This window comes from Thunnus maccoyii, chromosome 20 (assembly GCF_910596095.1).
Source record: "Thunnus maccoyii chromosome 20, fThuMac1.1, whole genome shotgun sequence".
In the NCBI taxonomy this organism is placed as follows: domain Eukaryota; kingdom Metazoa; phylum Chordata; class Actinopteri; order Scombriformes; family Scombridae; genus Thunnus; species Thunnus maccoyii.
Genome location: NC_056552.1, coordinates 15,252,700 through 15,266,413, shown reverse-complemented (window position 1 = coordinate 15,266,413; position 13,714 = coordinate 15,252,700). Strand labels below are relative to the sequence as shown.

Sequence of the window (13,714 nt, the reverse complement as noted above, 5' to 3'; positions counted from 1 at the left end):
ATAAATCAATATATACATTTTGGATGTTATTTTTTCCTAATAAGGGTTCAATCATTATTTGTCTTCTGCTGCAACAGCTCAAATTTCTGTGAGCTGGAATGAACTGAAACCATGAAACTTGGCCCAATAGCTGGAAATGATGTGTACGTGTTTCACAAGAAATGTGAGTCAAGTCGGCCAGATGATGGCGCTGTAATTAAGGCCCAAAAGTTACATTTCGAAAGGCCACGCCTCTCACACCGCAAGTCCAGTTGACTTGAAATTTAACACATAAGTCCAGCTCAATGTGCTCTACAGAAAAGCCTCTTGGACCATATAAGTCCGCCATGATGGATTTTTTGCTAATCTGCATAATGTGAAAAACGGTAATATGACATCTACTTTTTGGATTTTGACTTTATCAACACCAATTTTAGCATACAAGCTTGTGGGACTGAGATACAAGATTCTATTACGAATGAGCAAGACTGGCCCAAAAACATGGCTGCTATCAATCAAAAAACTTCGCAAAGGGCGAGGCTTAGCAGGAACTTGGCCATAACTCATTAACCATTGGTCAAACCATCATAAATCTTGGTTGGATGTCTTCATACTGTGTGTGGTAGTGGGTCTACCAAAGAATTTTGAGCCCGACCCATAGTGGGCGTCGCAAATGCCAAAAACATGTATCTCAAAACCCAGTAAACAGAATTCCACCGATTTCTGTGTGCATGCTTTGGGGGTGAGTATTAACCATGATCTGAAGTGCCATATTAATTGGGGCAAGTGGGCGTGTCCTATAACATATTTGCTCATAACTCAAGATGCCTTTGAGCAATCCTGATTAAACTCACTGGAGACATCTTGCACTATCTCCTGAACATATACATAGAGTTTCGTTCACATTCAATGAAGGAGGGATGAACAGAGGAACTTTGAACACACAATTATTGAAATGCTAGCTGAAGTAACTTTGCTCACCTTTGTGAAGCCTGAAACCCGCTTGTTGCTGCTCACGACTTTAATTTTTGCAGATTGAGCTGCTTCTTCCTGCAAATTGCTGCTTGCAGCTATATTTATTATGTTTTTTCCCCTCCCACAAAATCAAACCCAATTAGAATAAAAATGAGACAAAAACCCCCCAAACAAACAAACATAAAAAAACCCATAAACATTATATATTCTAAGTAATTATAGCCCTTTCATTGTAATAAGACTATAAGGATAAGGGTAATACAAAAGCTAATTACAGCCTTATTATTTTCCTCAGTCTACATGCCATTACAGTAGTATCTAATTGCGCATAGAAAGTCAATCAAAAATAATAAATACAACAACAACAACAACAACAACAACAACAAACAAAAGGGGGAAAAGAACTTAAGCAAGAACTGAAATAGTGCATTGTGGTGATAGATATGTTTTAGCAATCCTTTCTAAATGTTTTATGTCAGGGACTCACAAAGTGATAAGTTGTTCCTTTATTCATTAAAAGATCCTCCCATGCAGGTACATATATTTGTTTTCTGTTGATTATCTAGTCTTAAATTAATCCCAAGTCCCCTCTCATACTTTAACAGCTCAGTTCTGAGGAACATGTGTAAATCATCCTGAACCATGTGAACCTGAACGCTCCTTGAGGACCCCTGAGTGTTTGTGGTTGAGTTTGGGAACCACTGTATCAGCACACAAAGCTGATTTAACAACTAGTCTCAAAAATAACAGAGACATCAGCCAAAATATTGCCTATATCTTTCCCCTAATTTGTCCTTTTGTTTCTGTCTATTAGTTTTTGTGTTGCTGTATTGCTCAAGCACAGATTATCACTTCAGTTTGATCGGCACAAACAGTGTGAGTCAGTGTGAGTCTGTTCTGTATCAGTGTCCTCTAAAACGTCCCAGCGTGGGAACTGGAGGAGAAATGTTGGTCTCTTGCCATGGGACCAAAGTTTATTAAATCACACTGCTTCTATTTATGATGATGGGTACATTAATAGGCCTATGATCCAGTCTCCTGGCACATGGATTCACAAATGAGGAACATACTGTATGGACTCAAATCCCGGACAATATGCTGTTTGCGTGTGTTATTAATTAAAATGTTAGCAAACACTCTGTTTTATCATGTACTGTTAAATAGTGAGGATTATCAAAAGGATGGCAAAAGCTAAAACTTCTTTTTCACCAGGCAGTGAGGGATTAGGAAAAGCCTTATAAGAGACAAACAAAGACGGGCAGACAGAAAGGCAAACAAAGACAGATGACCCACCAGAGGAGCACAAAGAGTTAAGTGAGTTGGAAGCCACAGCCAATCAAGGCCAACCCATCTCTGATAGACAACACTCCAAAGAAAGGAGGAGGTTTCTTCCACGGTGATCCTTCTCTCTCTTCCCAACAGGAACCAGCAGGTTCTCTCACATGCCCATTCACACCTGATCAGTAATGTCCAGAGAAGACTGGAAAGAGGAGACATTTTTGAAAGATCACTTCTGGATGTTAAGAGACCCTTAAAGACAAAAAAACAATCAGGAGGAAACAACACAAGAGGAGCACTAATGGGACACAAGAGAGGGACAGTCTCTAACTTTGGGATACGAGTTCCTTCAACACAACCTGAGGAGAATGAGATGATCTGAGGGTCTAAGTGGAAAGTTGTTTGTCGACGAAACATCTAGTTAAAGTTGACTCGCGAAAAGACGTCATGTTGTCTGCTCAGGGAATTGGTGCCTTGACTCTTTTTCATAGTGTAGTAACAGTGATTGCACTGGTAAGTGTACTCTACTTATCCTAAGTATTTGTGTGATTGAGTTATTGATTACTTCACTGATTGGATGGGTAAAGTAACTATTATTTTTCAATAATAGTACATCATTAACTACATTTTGTCAGCAGACTCTATTATCTCAAATTAAATGGAATTTAAGCAAATTTTGAAAAAATAATAGATTTTTATTTCTACTTTTTATAATTTGTGTTAATTTAGGTTCTATTGGGTCTTTTCAGCTCATATTTATCATATTTGATAGGGATAAAAATAATGTGCTTGTATTTGTTCTGACTGATTGGTGAACATGTAATCTGCTAATGGAAAAATAAAATGAACACAGTCGTAAATACATTTCTTAGCATTGTTGAGATTTCTACTCTAAGCTCTGTCAGAACTGATGAATTTTCTAAAATTAATCTTTTCACACAGTAACAGAAAATCTTACACTTTGCCATGACACTGACTCAGAAATAACACTCCCATACTACTGTATTTGGGCCAAATATAGAAAGTTTCATTCATCTGTGACTTTCTTTGATCTTCACTGAATTTTGGACATAGATTTATCTTGTGCTTCAGGAAACACGCCAGCCATTCACGAGTGATAAGAACCATTCATGGGTTTTGTAATCTTCCACTGTGCTTAACAAAGGAGGTGATGTTGAATAACCTTTTTATTTATTTATTTATTTTTTTACCAGTGTTGCTATATAAAATTTCCATTTTTGAGTATAAATATCTATTTTATAGTTCACGTTCAAATGTAAAACAAAAACATGTCAGAACTATGTGAGGACTTGTCTGGATATTATAAAAATCCCAGTGAGTACATTAAGTTGTCACAGCTGTGCGATCTGATATTTGCAGCAAAACCTCTTGTTAACGGAACAGCAACTAAATAACTAACTGATAATTACTAATTAACAAAAAAGCCTAAATGATAGGATATTTAGCAAATTTGACTGCAAAACCTCATGTCAACATAGGTGACTTTGAAATGGTACAAAGGCAACACAAATACACAAAAAGAATGACTTTTGGGGGGTTTACGATGTTCAGATAGACATCAGGCATATCTGATTGAGACAAAATTTCAGACAAGCCAACGACATTTGTGAGTGGAGGGAGGCTTTAAATTTGATCATTTTAGACCAGAAAATAATCAATAACTAAGATGAAATACTGTAAATGAATTTCAACTAGAATTATAATCTTGGAAATGTGAAGATGACATTCAAACAACATGTAAAGAGATAAAATTTACAAAAAATATATAACAGAAAATTTAAGTTAAAGAGTAAGTAAGAAAAATCTTACAGGCTTTTCATATATTTCTTGCACGTGGGTGATTCTGAAGCACACCAACACAAAAGCTGCAGTCAAACCAAAACAATCTCCACCATCAGAAATCACCTGAGGTCTGCTTTACTTCGCAAACCTCCCTCAGCGCTGACCTCTGTAACCCTTCACCTACTGAGGCATGACCCTCCTGCAGTTAACACTGACCAGCGTTTCTCCTCTGAGCCCCATCTCTTCATCTTTGCGGATCAATCCCGAGTGTCCACCCAGGGCAGACTTACAACCTGCTGCTCAGTCAGCCTGAAAATAGCTCCGCATGAAGCAGAGGCCTCACGGAGCAAATTCAATTATGACACAAAGGCGAGGAGATGTCTAAGACTAATTGTTTTGCTACCACTCCCTGTCTGTCAGCAGAAAACCTTCCTGTACAAAGAAAAATGAATGACTTCTCCATAGTGACCTGCGTGTATTAAATTATGCTGCATGTTGATAACTGTATTAAATTTTGAGGACTGTGGTGTTTGTTTAACATTTGACTAATCTAATCGTGGTCGTCAATAATCAGTGTGTGTTTAAACCGGATTGTGGACAAAGCCCCAGCAACACACACACATATACCCACTGTAAACATTGTCAGCACTGCCAGAGTGTGTCCACAGTCCAATATACAACAACAACAAGTGGTTTGAGCTACTCAATATGTCTGTATTGACTTTGGCTGAGAGTCCCCTCCCAAAATAAATCACTGTAGGAAATGATAGCTGTTCAGCATTCTGAGTGCTACAATATTGGAAACACTGTTCACCCCATTGGCAGTTTATTTTAATGGCCTATGCCAAGAATGTTAGTTATCACACATCCATCGACGTGAATTGTTCCAGTTGGGCCTCGGTCTATTGAACAAGAGGGAGCCTTCTTTTTGCTCGCGGGGAAGGCGGCTGTGGAAGAAGTACTCGGGTCCTTTACTTAAGTGTAGTAAAAGTACTAATTCCACAAAAAGTCCCATATAAAAAAATCCTACTTAAGAAAAAGTACAGAGGTGTTATTAGCAACATGTACTTAAAGTATCAAAAGTAAAAGTAATCTGTTTTTTTGTGAAATATTCGAGAGTTTTACCTCTTCTGACCTTACATACTGTTTACATTCTGATCCTTTACAATATCCCCTCATAATTAGTCTCTGTGCCGCAAATCTATATTTCATTCATAAATACTTCATCAGTCATTCATAAAAGGGTGATTAATGAAGCTTTCAGGGAGCAGAGAGAGTGTCTTCTTTTAAGGCTTTGCACTATTTCTTCATGAGGGAAAAACATTCACAATCACACAATATCACGATCCTATGTTACCTAAAACGGGAGAACATAACAGCTACAGTGATTTCAATGAGTTTTAGTTAATGCAAATATTTTTGAATGGTGATTTTTTTCAATAAATACAAATTGAACCCAGAACACCCTCTATAGTATGTACAGAAATTAGTATCAGCTGCACAAAAGTGGAAATATTTCCGTTTTCGTTTATTCTCAGTCACTTTGAGAAAATGTCAAGCTATAAAATCTGTGTTTACTTTGTTTTTACCGCTATCAATTGTGAAAATGGGTCAAATTTGACTTGAGCAGTATGTAAGGGTTAAATGAAACCGTCTGAGAAGTTTAGTGGTGAAATCTCTCTTTAGCGGACCTGCAAACAGCTCAGACATCTGAAAATTGACAAGGGGTTTCAAGTGATTTCAGGCCAAAAATGTTTGGAACTGCTGGTTGAATCTTTAACAGTACATTGTTCTTTATAATCTCATGTGTTTTTATATGTAAAATGTTAATCTGAAACGTAACTAACTACAGCTATCAAATAAATAGAGGTATAAAGTAACATAAAATGGAAATACACAAGCCGTTGGACAAAGCTGAAGTCACAGCAGCAACTCGTTCCTCTGGGTGTTTCTTTTCTATCCTGGGCTGAACTTTTGCTCTGTTGTTTGTTTCCCTTTCTTTGTACCTTTCTGCTTAATCCCAGTGTTCTCCTCTATCTCTGGCAAACTATTCTCCTGCGAGGGCTCCAGTTGACTCGCTGCTAGTTTTGCAGCTCTGTTGTGAAATGTACCAGCGAACACAAAGCTGCTTGTGTAGGCTAGCTCTCACCCGCATGGCCGAGGTCCTGAGGACAAGGGCCCCCATGTGGCCAGCGGGGAAAAAAAAGGGGGTTTGGCGGGGGATCATCACATACCGCACACTCACACAACTATTTCACAACACCTGGAGACAGCACATCAAATCCCTGGGAGTGTTTTGTAGCAGATACATCACCCTAAGTGGAAAGACACTTCAGAGAGGATTTTATTAGGAAACATTTTGTATAAGTTCAGTTAAAGATCAACAAATCCAATGATAGTAGCTGCTAGTTGTTCTTGTGGCTTGGACAAAATACCAAACAGTCTATTCTGACATCTGCAGATGTTTGAAGCTAATTTAAAATATATAAGAGGGACATGAATATTGAAGGATAGTAACCAGTCATATCTTTGTCAATGTTTCTGAGAATGTCTTGAGGAGAAGTTTACATTCTGCAATTGCGCATGGCGTTTTTTAAAAAGCCGATTGTGATTTTGAGAGTCACTTTATTTAAAGATCCCTTCCTGACGTGTTTGAACATGTATAAAATACTCTGCTTTGAATGATGATATGTGTCTGGTATGGTTTTTCCACAAAACTTACATGGTTAAAATGTCTTCTCCCTCATTAAAAACTATCCAGAATGAATGAAAATGCAAATATAAGTTGAGTGTCTGGACACAAGATGTCTCTTACTTCTCTGAAAAGTGTGCGCTGGAGGATCCAAGTTTCCACATCACACACATCACTGTTTAAGTTTCATACTGGGCCGGGAATGGCTCCCAACTAGTTGTGATGTCAGAAATCATGCTTGCAGGTACACCCTTTAAACTGAGCACAGAGAGAAACTTTCCACTTTCAGCAGATAAATGTGAAAACAGCCTTCTAATGTCAAACTCTGCACCTACATCATTCTGCACAGTGAAGCTCAAGCCAAAAACATTTTTGAATGAAGGGGGACTTTAAATTCAACAATTTTAGAGCAGAAAACAATCTATAATTTACACTTTTCAACCAGCATTATAATCTTGGAAGTGTTAAGATTGCACTTAAACAACATGTAAGGACATACAATTACAAAAAATGCAACAAAAGAGTTATATCAATAAATAATAAGAGTGAATCTTCTTGAGTAAATCCTTTGATCTGGGGAATTTGGACTCCTGTAGATTTCCATCGCTTTAAATGAGGTAATTTACCATATCATTAAAACAGCTGACTGTAAATACATCTAACATGATGCTGCAGGTTGCAAAAACAGACTGCATTTCTATTCCACATCATATTTAGCAAAAGAATCACAATTTCTACTGTTTTGTGCCATATTGTTACTCATTTGCATTCTGTGTAACTCTATGTCACATCTACTGCATGTTTACCTAAACAACGTGATATCAATCTGTCTACAGATAGACTCTGATGATGTCATCACACGAGATGAGCAGATCTACGTTCTGATTGGTGCTCATGCCAGGTGTGAAAGGAACATCCAGGCACAAATGGCCCTCGTTAAAGGTGTGTGTGCTATTAATGATCATGTACCATATACATCAGAGACGGTGCTGACTCTTGCTTAGTTGCATCCTGTTATCAAAAGGCCACAAGTTTGGTCCCATCATATGTTAGACAACAGCTGTATGTGAACCTGCTGGTCATATTTTAAAATCATAATGTTAGGTAGACCTCTAAAAGTGTGAAAATTAACTGTTTGTTAACAGTATACAGCAGATATTTTTGTAAGTCTCATCATGGGTTGTTCATGCGAGTTCAATGAGTTTTTTATAACATGCGATACACAATCTGTAAAATCTCATTTAAACCTTTGCTCCAAGTAAAAAGTCAATATTGGAAGTGTTGAATATGCTGACTGGTTTGAAGGGCTTTTTACTTTTTTGAAAATATTCAAAAGCTTCACCTATTGGGGAGGTAAGGTCTTTCGCTAAGCTTACCCAGCGCTAGTATAAAAACACATGGAGAGGTCAAGAAGTGCATGTCTGGATGTATAACCAGAAAAAGTATTTATTACATCAATAATATATTAAGGATCAGATACAATAGAACACCCATCCAATATCCTGCTGACCAGTATCTCTGTGATTGCAGAGTTGAATGCACTGTAGCTACAGACAATAGCCGAGCATCTTTCATTCAGACTATGACGCAGAAGCTGATGACAACCTTTCCAGATAAGTTGCTTCAATTTGTGTATTAACATGGAGCCCAAGTCAGAGAGTTCAAGTCAGCCCAAGTCAGAGAGGTCGGACGAGAAGGATGAACATGGCAAGAGTCAAGTTGTACAGAGTCTTATACTCTGACATTTTGACTTTTACAATCTCCATCATCATAATAAATCATGCATCCTACAGTACAGTATTATGGACCCAACACCTCCTCCTCTCCAAATCTTCCTATCACAGCAAATCCACAATAACACTCCTCTCCATATCTTACAAAAATCACTTTGTACTTAACAAAGTATTATCGATAACCATCAAAGGAAACTGGTGATGAACCTGTTTCACATATTTTATTGCTTTTACTTATTTCAGTGTAGGTTTAGGGTAGCTTGGGTAGGCTGTATTTAAGGGAAATGATCAAAAATATAATACAAATAAATATCAGATCTGACTTTTTATCAGTACATGCACAATTTCAGTATCTGTTTGAGACATTCCCACGTTTGACGTTCCATACCTTTATAGTAACAGTCACCTAAAACAGATGCTTAAAACCTCCCTGACAGATTGGGACCCCGGGCTTCAGACTTAACCACCACTTCCTGTAAATTGACTAACATCTATTTCCCATTCTGTGTGAAGATGGTGATTGTATCCCAGAGTGGGACGGGATCATCTGCTGGCCACGGAGCAGGCCGGGTCAACTGGTCCCAGTTCTGTGTCCCGAATACATCTATGACTTCAACCATAGAGGTAGGAGCACTCAAGAGAAACTGACACGTTGAAATAAAGTACAGACGCTTTTCCCTGACGCATGGTCTAATATAGTCTCTGACATAGAGGGCTTATGGAAGCTGTATGTGAGTTTCAAAAAACTCTATCTGCCCTCAAGAGAGTTCTGACATTTCTATTGTATCAGACTTTCCTGCTCATATTGTGACTCTGTGTTGCATTTTTGCGGCTCAGGTCGAGCCTACCGCCAATGTGATGCGTCAGGAAACTGGGAGCAGGTTCCCATTATCAACCGCACCTGGGCTAACTATACTGAGTGCACCACCTACTTGACCTCCAACCACAGGAGCCAAGAGGAGGTGCGTAAATCTGTGTGATGTGGTGGTTGGTGTGCAATGTGGTGTTCAAAAACTAGAAAAAAATTCAAAGCTGTAGTGTGTCGATGTGTTTTTTTCCACATCTAGGTTTCCTCAAAGGCTGGTGGAAATTCTTCAGACTTGTTTGGAAAAGGTGTTTAACTTCCAGTGTGTGAAATATGCTGATTTTGCCAAATGAAAAACAGTACCAGTCAAAAGTTTGGACACACCTTCCCATTCACTTGCTTGAGAAAGTGTGTTTAAACTTTTGACTGGTACTGTATGTTCAGGTAATGATATTGCAGAAAAGCTATTACAGCATGTGCACATTTCCCCGTGCTGATCTGTCATTTTTTTCTGATAGCTGAAAGTGTTTGCATCTGCATTTTATCTGCACGCATGCCCACTCTAAGTATGTTTTGTTTCAGAAGGTGTTTGAGAGACTCCATCTCATGTACACGGTTGGCTACTCCATTTCTCTGGCATCACTGCTGGTTGCAGTCTCCATCCTCTGCTATTTCAAGTAAGAAACAGAAAACTAGAAACTGTGAGACACAGCCTAACTCAGCCTCAAAATAGGAAATTATTCATTCATATTACCCTGAAAGAAGCCTAGAAAGAAGTATATAATAATTTGAATTGCACTGAGACATGAACAAATCATTTTTTTATTCTCTCTCTCTCTCACACACACCTTCCAGGCGTCTCCACTGCACACGCAATTACATCCACATTCACCTCTTCACCTCCTTCATCTGTCGGGCAGTCAGCATTTTTGTGAAGGACGCTGTGCTCTACTCCATTTCTGGTGACAGTAAGGCTGAACCTGAGCTCCCTGGACCAAGGCAGCATATGGTAAAGTATAATTCTTTTACATTCATTACCATTTATTGATCACAATATGATGTGTTTTAAGAGAAAAAAACATAAATTCCAGCTGTACTGACATTATATATGATTGTTTTTTTTCCTTTACTTGCTGCTTTGTGTCTTCAGGCTGGCTGTAAAGTTGCTGTCACACTCTTCCTGTACTTCCTGGCGACCAATCATTACTGGATCCTGGTGGAAGGGTTGTACCTGCACAGCCTCATCTTCATGGCCTTCCTCTCTGACAAGAACTACCTATGGGCCCTCACCATCATCGGGTGGGGTAAGCAGTTGTTGTCTCACATGAGAGCTAACAGGGGATTAAAAGACCGCCAATTTTCCAATTTTTTTTCTCTTTCTGCTTGTTTTAGGCGTTCCAGCTGTGTTTGTGTCCATCTGGGTCAGTGCACGAGCATCGCTGGCGGACACACAGTGAGTCATGTGATGTGTTATTGTAATGTGTCCAGTATTTAAACGTGCTACAAATCCTCACTCAAGTTGTTCCACACCCCTCTGTTTTCAGATGTTGGGACATCAGTGCAGGAAACTTGAAATGGATCTATCAAGTTCCCATCCTGGCAGCCATTGTTGTAAGGAAAAGACATTTAAATACTATTAAAAGGATGGTTAATGTTTGAGTCAAGTGTAAGCTTACATTAAGTCTCTGCCCCTGCAGGTGAATTTCCTCCTCTTTGTCAATATAATACGAGTACTGGCCTCCAAACTGTGGGAAACAAACACTGGTAAACTGGACCCTCGGCAACAGTACCGGTAACTGCTTCATTTAACGCTCCAAGAATGATTAGCTGACTATAACTATAACTATGATTTATTTTTTTTCCTCATACATGTAGTATAAAAATCACAGCAATCTTTCAACTATCTGCTTTTTATTTGCAGGAAGCTTCTCAAGTCCACGTTAGTCCTCATGCCCTTGTTTGGAGTTCACTACATGGTGTTCATGGCTCTTCCTTACACTGAGGTTACTGGGCTGTTGTGGCAGGTGCAGATGCATTATGAGATGTTCTTCAACTCATCCCAGGTCAGATAAAAACATGTACACATTTACATGCACTGACTAGATAGATAGATAGATAGATAGATTCAAAAATTGCTCACTTTCAGATGATTTTGACATATTTTAAGAACAAAGATTAATATGATTAATTGTACTAAGGATTCAATACACATATACATCTTTTTTCTACATTTTCTGTGCAATATTTCCTGAATTAATCACATTATAATATGTTAACAAATATGTCTGAGTAAAAGAATACATTTAGTTACCATTTTCATTAATAAGATGCAATACAGAATTTCATTACTATCCTCCTCTGCACTGATGATGAATGTTAATGTGAGTGTGCTTCATCTCAAATTCTCCATTTCCTCTTTCCAGGGCTTTTTTGTGGCATTTATCTACTGCTTCTACAATGGAGAGGTAATAAAACTTTAATCCATTATAGGATAAATTTACTCAGATTTTTGTCATCTGATAAAAAATAAAGACAAACATAGCTTTCTATTTTCTCGTGCTTCTTGTTCAGGTGCAGGCGGAGGTAAAGAAGGCGTGGTTAAGACGGAGCCTAGCGCTGGACCTCAAACAGAAAGCCAGGATGACCAGCAGTGGCGGTGGAGGCAGCTGTTACTACGGTGGCATGATGTCACACACCACCACCCACAGTGTCAGCTTGTCAGCTTCCAATCCCCGGGCTCTTTCCCTCGCTGGAGGAGTAGTGGGCTCAGGTGGTGCTGCTGGTGGAGGGTCAGGTGTCAGGCCACCACGCCACACCTCCCTCCACCCACAAAGCAGTCTGCCTGGATACGTGCCTAGTAATACTGAGACCTCCGGCCCCCAGCAGGAGCTGACAGTTCGGAGGCCAGGGGGGACAGAGTCTGGAGTTTTTGCCAGGCATGCCAGAGCCAGCAAAGGAAGTCATGACTCTAAAAGTCGTGGATCTCCAACCCAAATCCAAAGAACAGAAGATCCAGACAGTTCTTTGTCACTGAAAGAGCTGGAGACCATCTTGTGAATATTTTTGATAAAAACTGGACTCATGCAGACCAAGACAGAGGACAGGGATGAATTATTCTGTCTTCAGCTGACTGGAGTGGTCTAAGAGTGTAAAAACCTCAATGTTGATTTGCTTTTGCAAATACAGACATGACAATGTACTAAAGAAGACATTTCAAGGATTTACTTGTGTTGAAACTGTCTTGTCAACTTGTCAGGAATGAACTTTCAATCTCAATTTTTAAGCCAACGTAGAGGAGAGGTTCTTTCAGTGCTCAGAAAAATGGAAATCTGATTTCAGTGGATGTGATCAAATTTCAGCTTCATAAACTATGAGGGAATACAAACACAAAAAATAACAGAGAAGACCTTTATTCATTATAATATACCAAACTAGGAATGTATGCTTTGTCCTGCATAACACAAGGACTATAATGGTTTTATGTTGTACAATACATTCTCAAATCTCTCAAGTTATAGAGACAATTTTCTGATGGATTTCTTGTGGATTTGTTACACTTCTGCTCTATTTAATATATCAGTATATAAACTGTGCATATTTTCAAACAATGTGAAAGAAATGTGAACAAATAAATTAAGCTAAATAATCTGTGAAGACACGATGCTGCAGAGAATTAAGAAAAGACAGTCCTGGATGTTAAAACTGTGAGTTTTTTTTTTAAAAAAATTTTATTTCACATCTTTCCTGTGTTGGATTTTCCAGTCCTCTGACCCAGACCTACTCCAGTGACCAAGCTAACTTTCAAAATGTTATTATTTTTAACTGTCAGACAGTCAGACAGCATGTCTAGACAGGCAGGGTCTCCCTCTACACCTTTGTTGTTGTCCATTGTTGTCTTCTCAGCCCTATTTATCAGTTAGACAGGAACCTGAGGGCTGATTCACCAACGTTTTTCCCCCGGCAGGTCAAACCCTGACTCCTTTCTCTGTGCAACCTCTGCCCTAAATGCCCTCACAACACTGTCCAGAATTTCACACACTCCCCTCAGGCTTCAGCCCAGAGCAAGAGGCACCTGAGCTGTTTGCAGACCTCAAGCATGAGTGGCAAACCTGCAGCACAAACCACCAGTATTCACAAGATAAACAGAAAGTGAATTGTAGCTGTAAATATTTTAGGACTATTTAAGTGTCCAGAAATAGAAACTATTCTTCTGTGTTTACGCATGTATATGTACAGTGTAAGATTACTCTGATAATTTAATAAATGTTTTGGGAATATGCATTGAGAGTTTGAATAAAGTGAGTTAAATGGAACCTAGCCTTTTAAAGGATTGGCTCACAATATGTCAAGTCTGTCTTCAAACAACAGTCTGATATCCATATGAACATTAAAACATGTTTTGCTCATGTACTTATTCCTCCTGTTCACACTAACCATTTGAAGATCTCT

The 13,714-nt window shown here is 38.8% G+C and overlaps 1 protein-coding gene across 1 annotated transcript; it reads left to right on the top strand.

Annotated features, from left to right (window-relative positions):
• The first annotated feature begins 39 nt into the window (after positions 1-39).
• Positions 40-13,714, top strand: pth3r (parathyroid hormone 3 receptor). Its single transcript, XM_042398238.1, has 13 exons — positions 40-365; positions 7,564-7,669; positions 8,974-9,084; positions 9,298-9,422; positions 9,848-9,942; positions 10,121-10,274; positions 10,416-10,569; positions 10,658-10,718; positions 10,810-10,876; positions 10,963-11,057; positions 11,187-11,328; positions 11,689-11,730; positions 11,837-13,714. Exons 2-13 carry the CDS (start codon positions 7,654-7,656, stop codon positions 12,320-12,322), a joined length of 1,548 nt encoding a protein of 515 aa, XP_042254172.1. The 5' UTR covers positions 40-365; positions 7,564-7,653; the 3' UTR covers positions 12,323-13,714.

Coding starts and splice junctions, on each gene's coding strand:
- pth3r (XM_042398238.1), top strand. Junction 10,719..10,809: donor GCATCGCTGGCGGACACACA/GTGAGTCATGTG, acceptor CTCTGTTTTCAG/ATGTTGGGACATCAGTGCAG. Junction 11,329..11,688: donor TGTTCTTCAACTCATCCCAG/GTCAGATAAAAA, acceptor TCCTCTTTCCAG/GGCTTTTTTGTGGCATTTAT.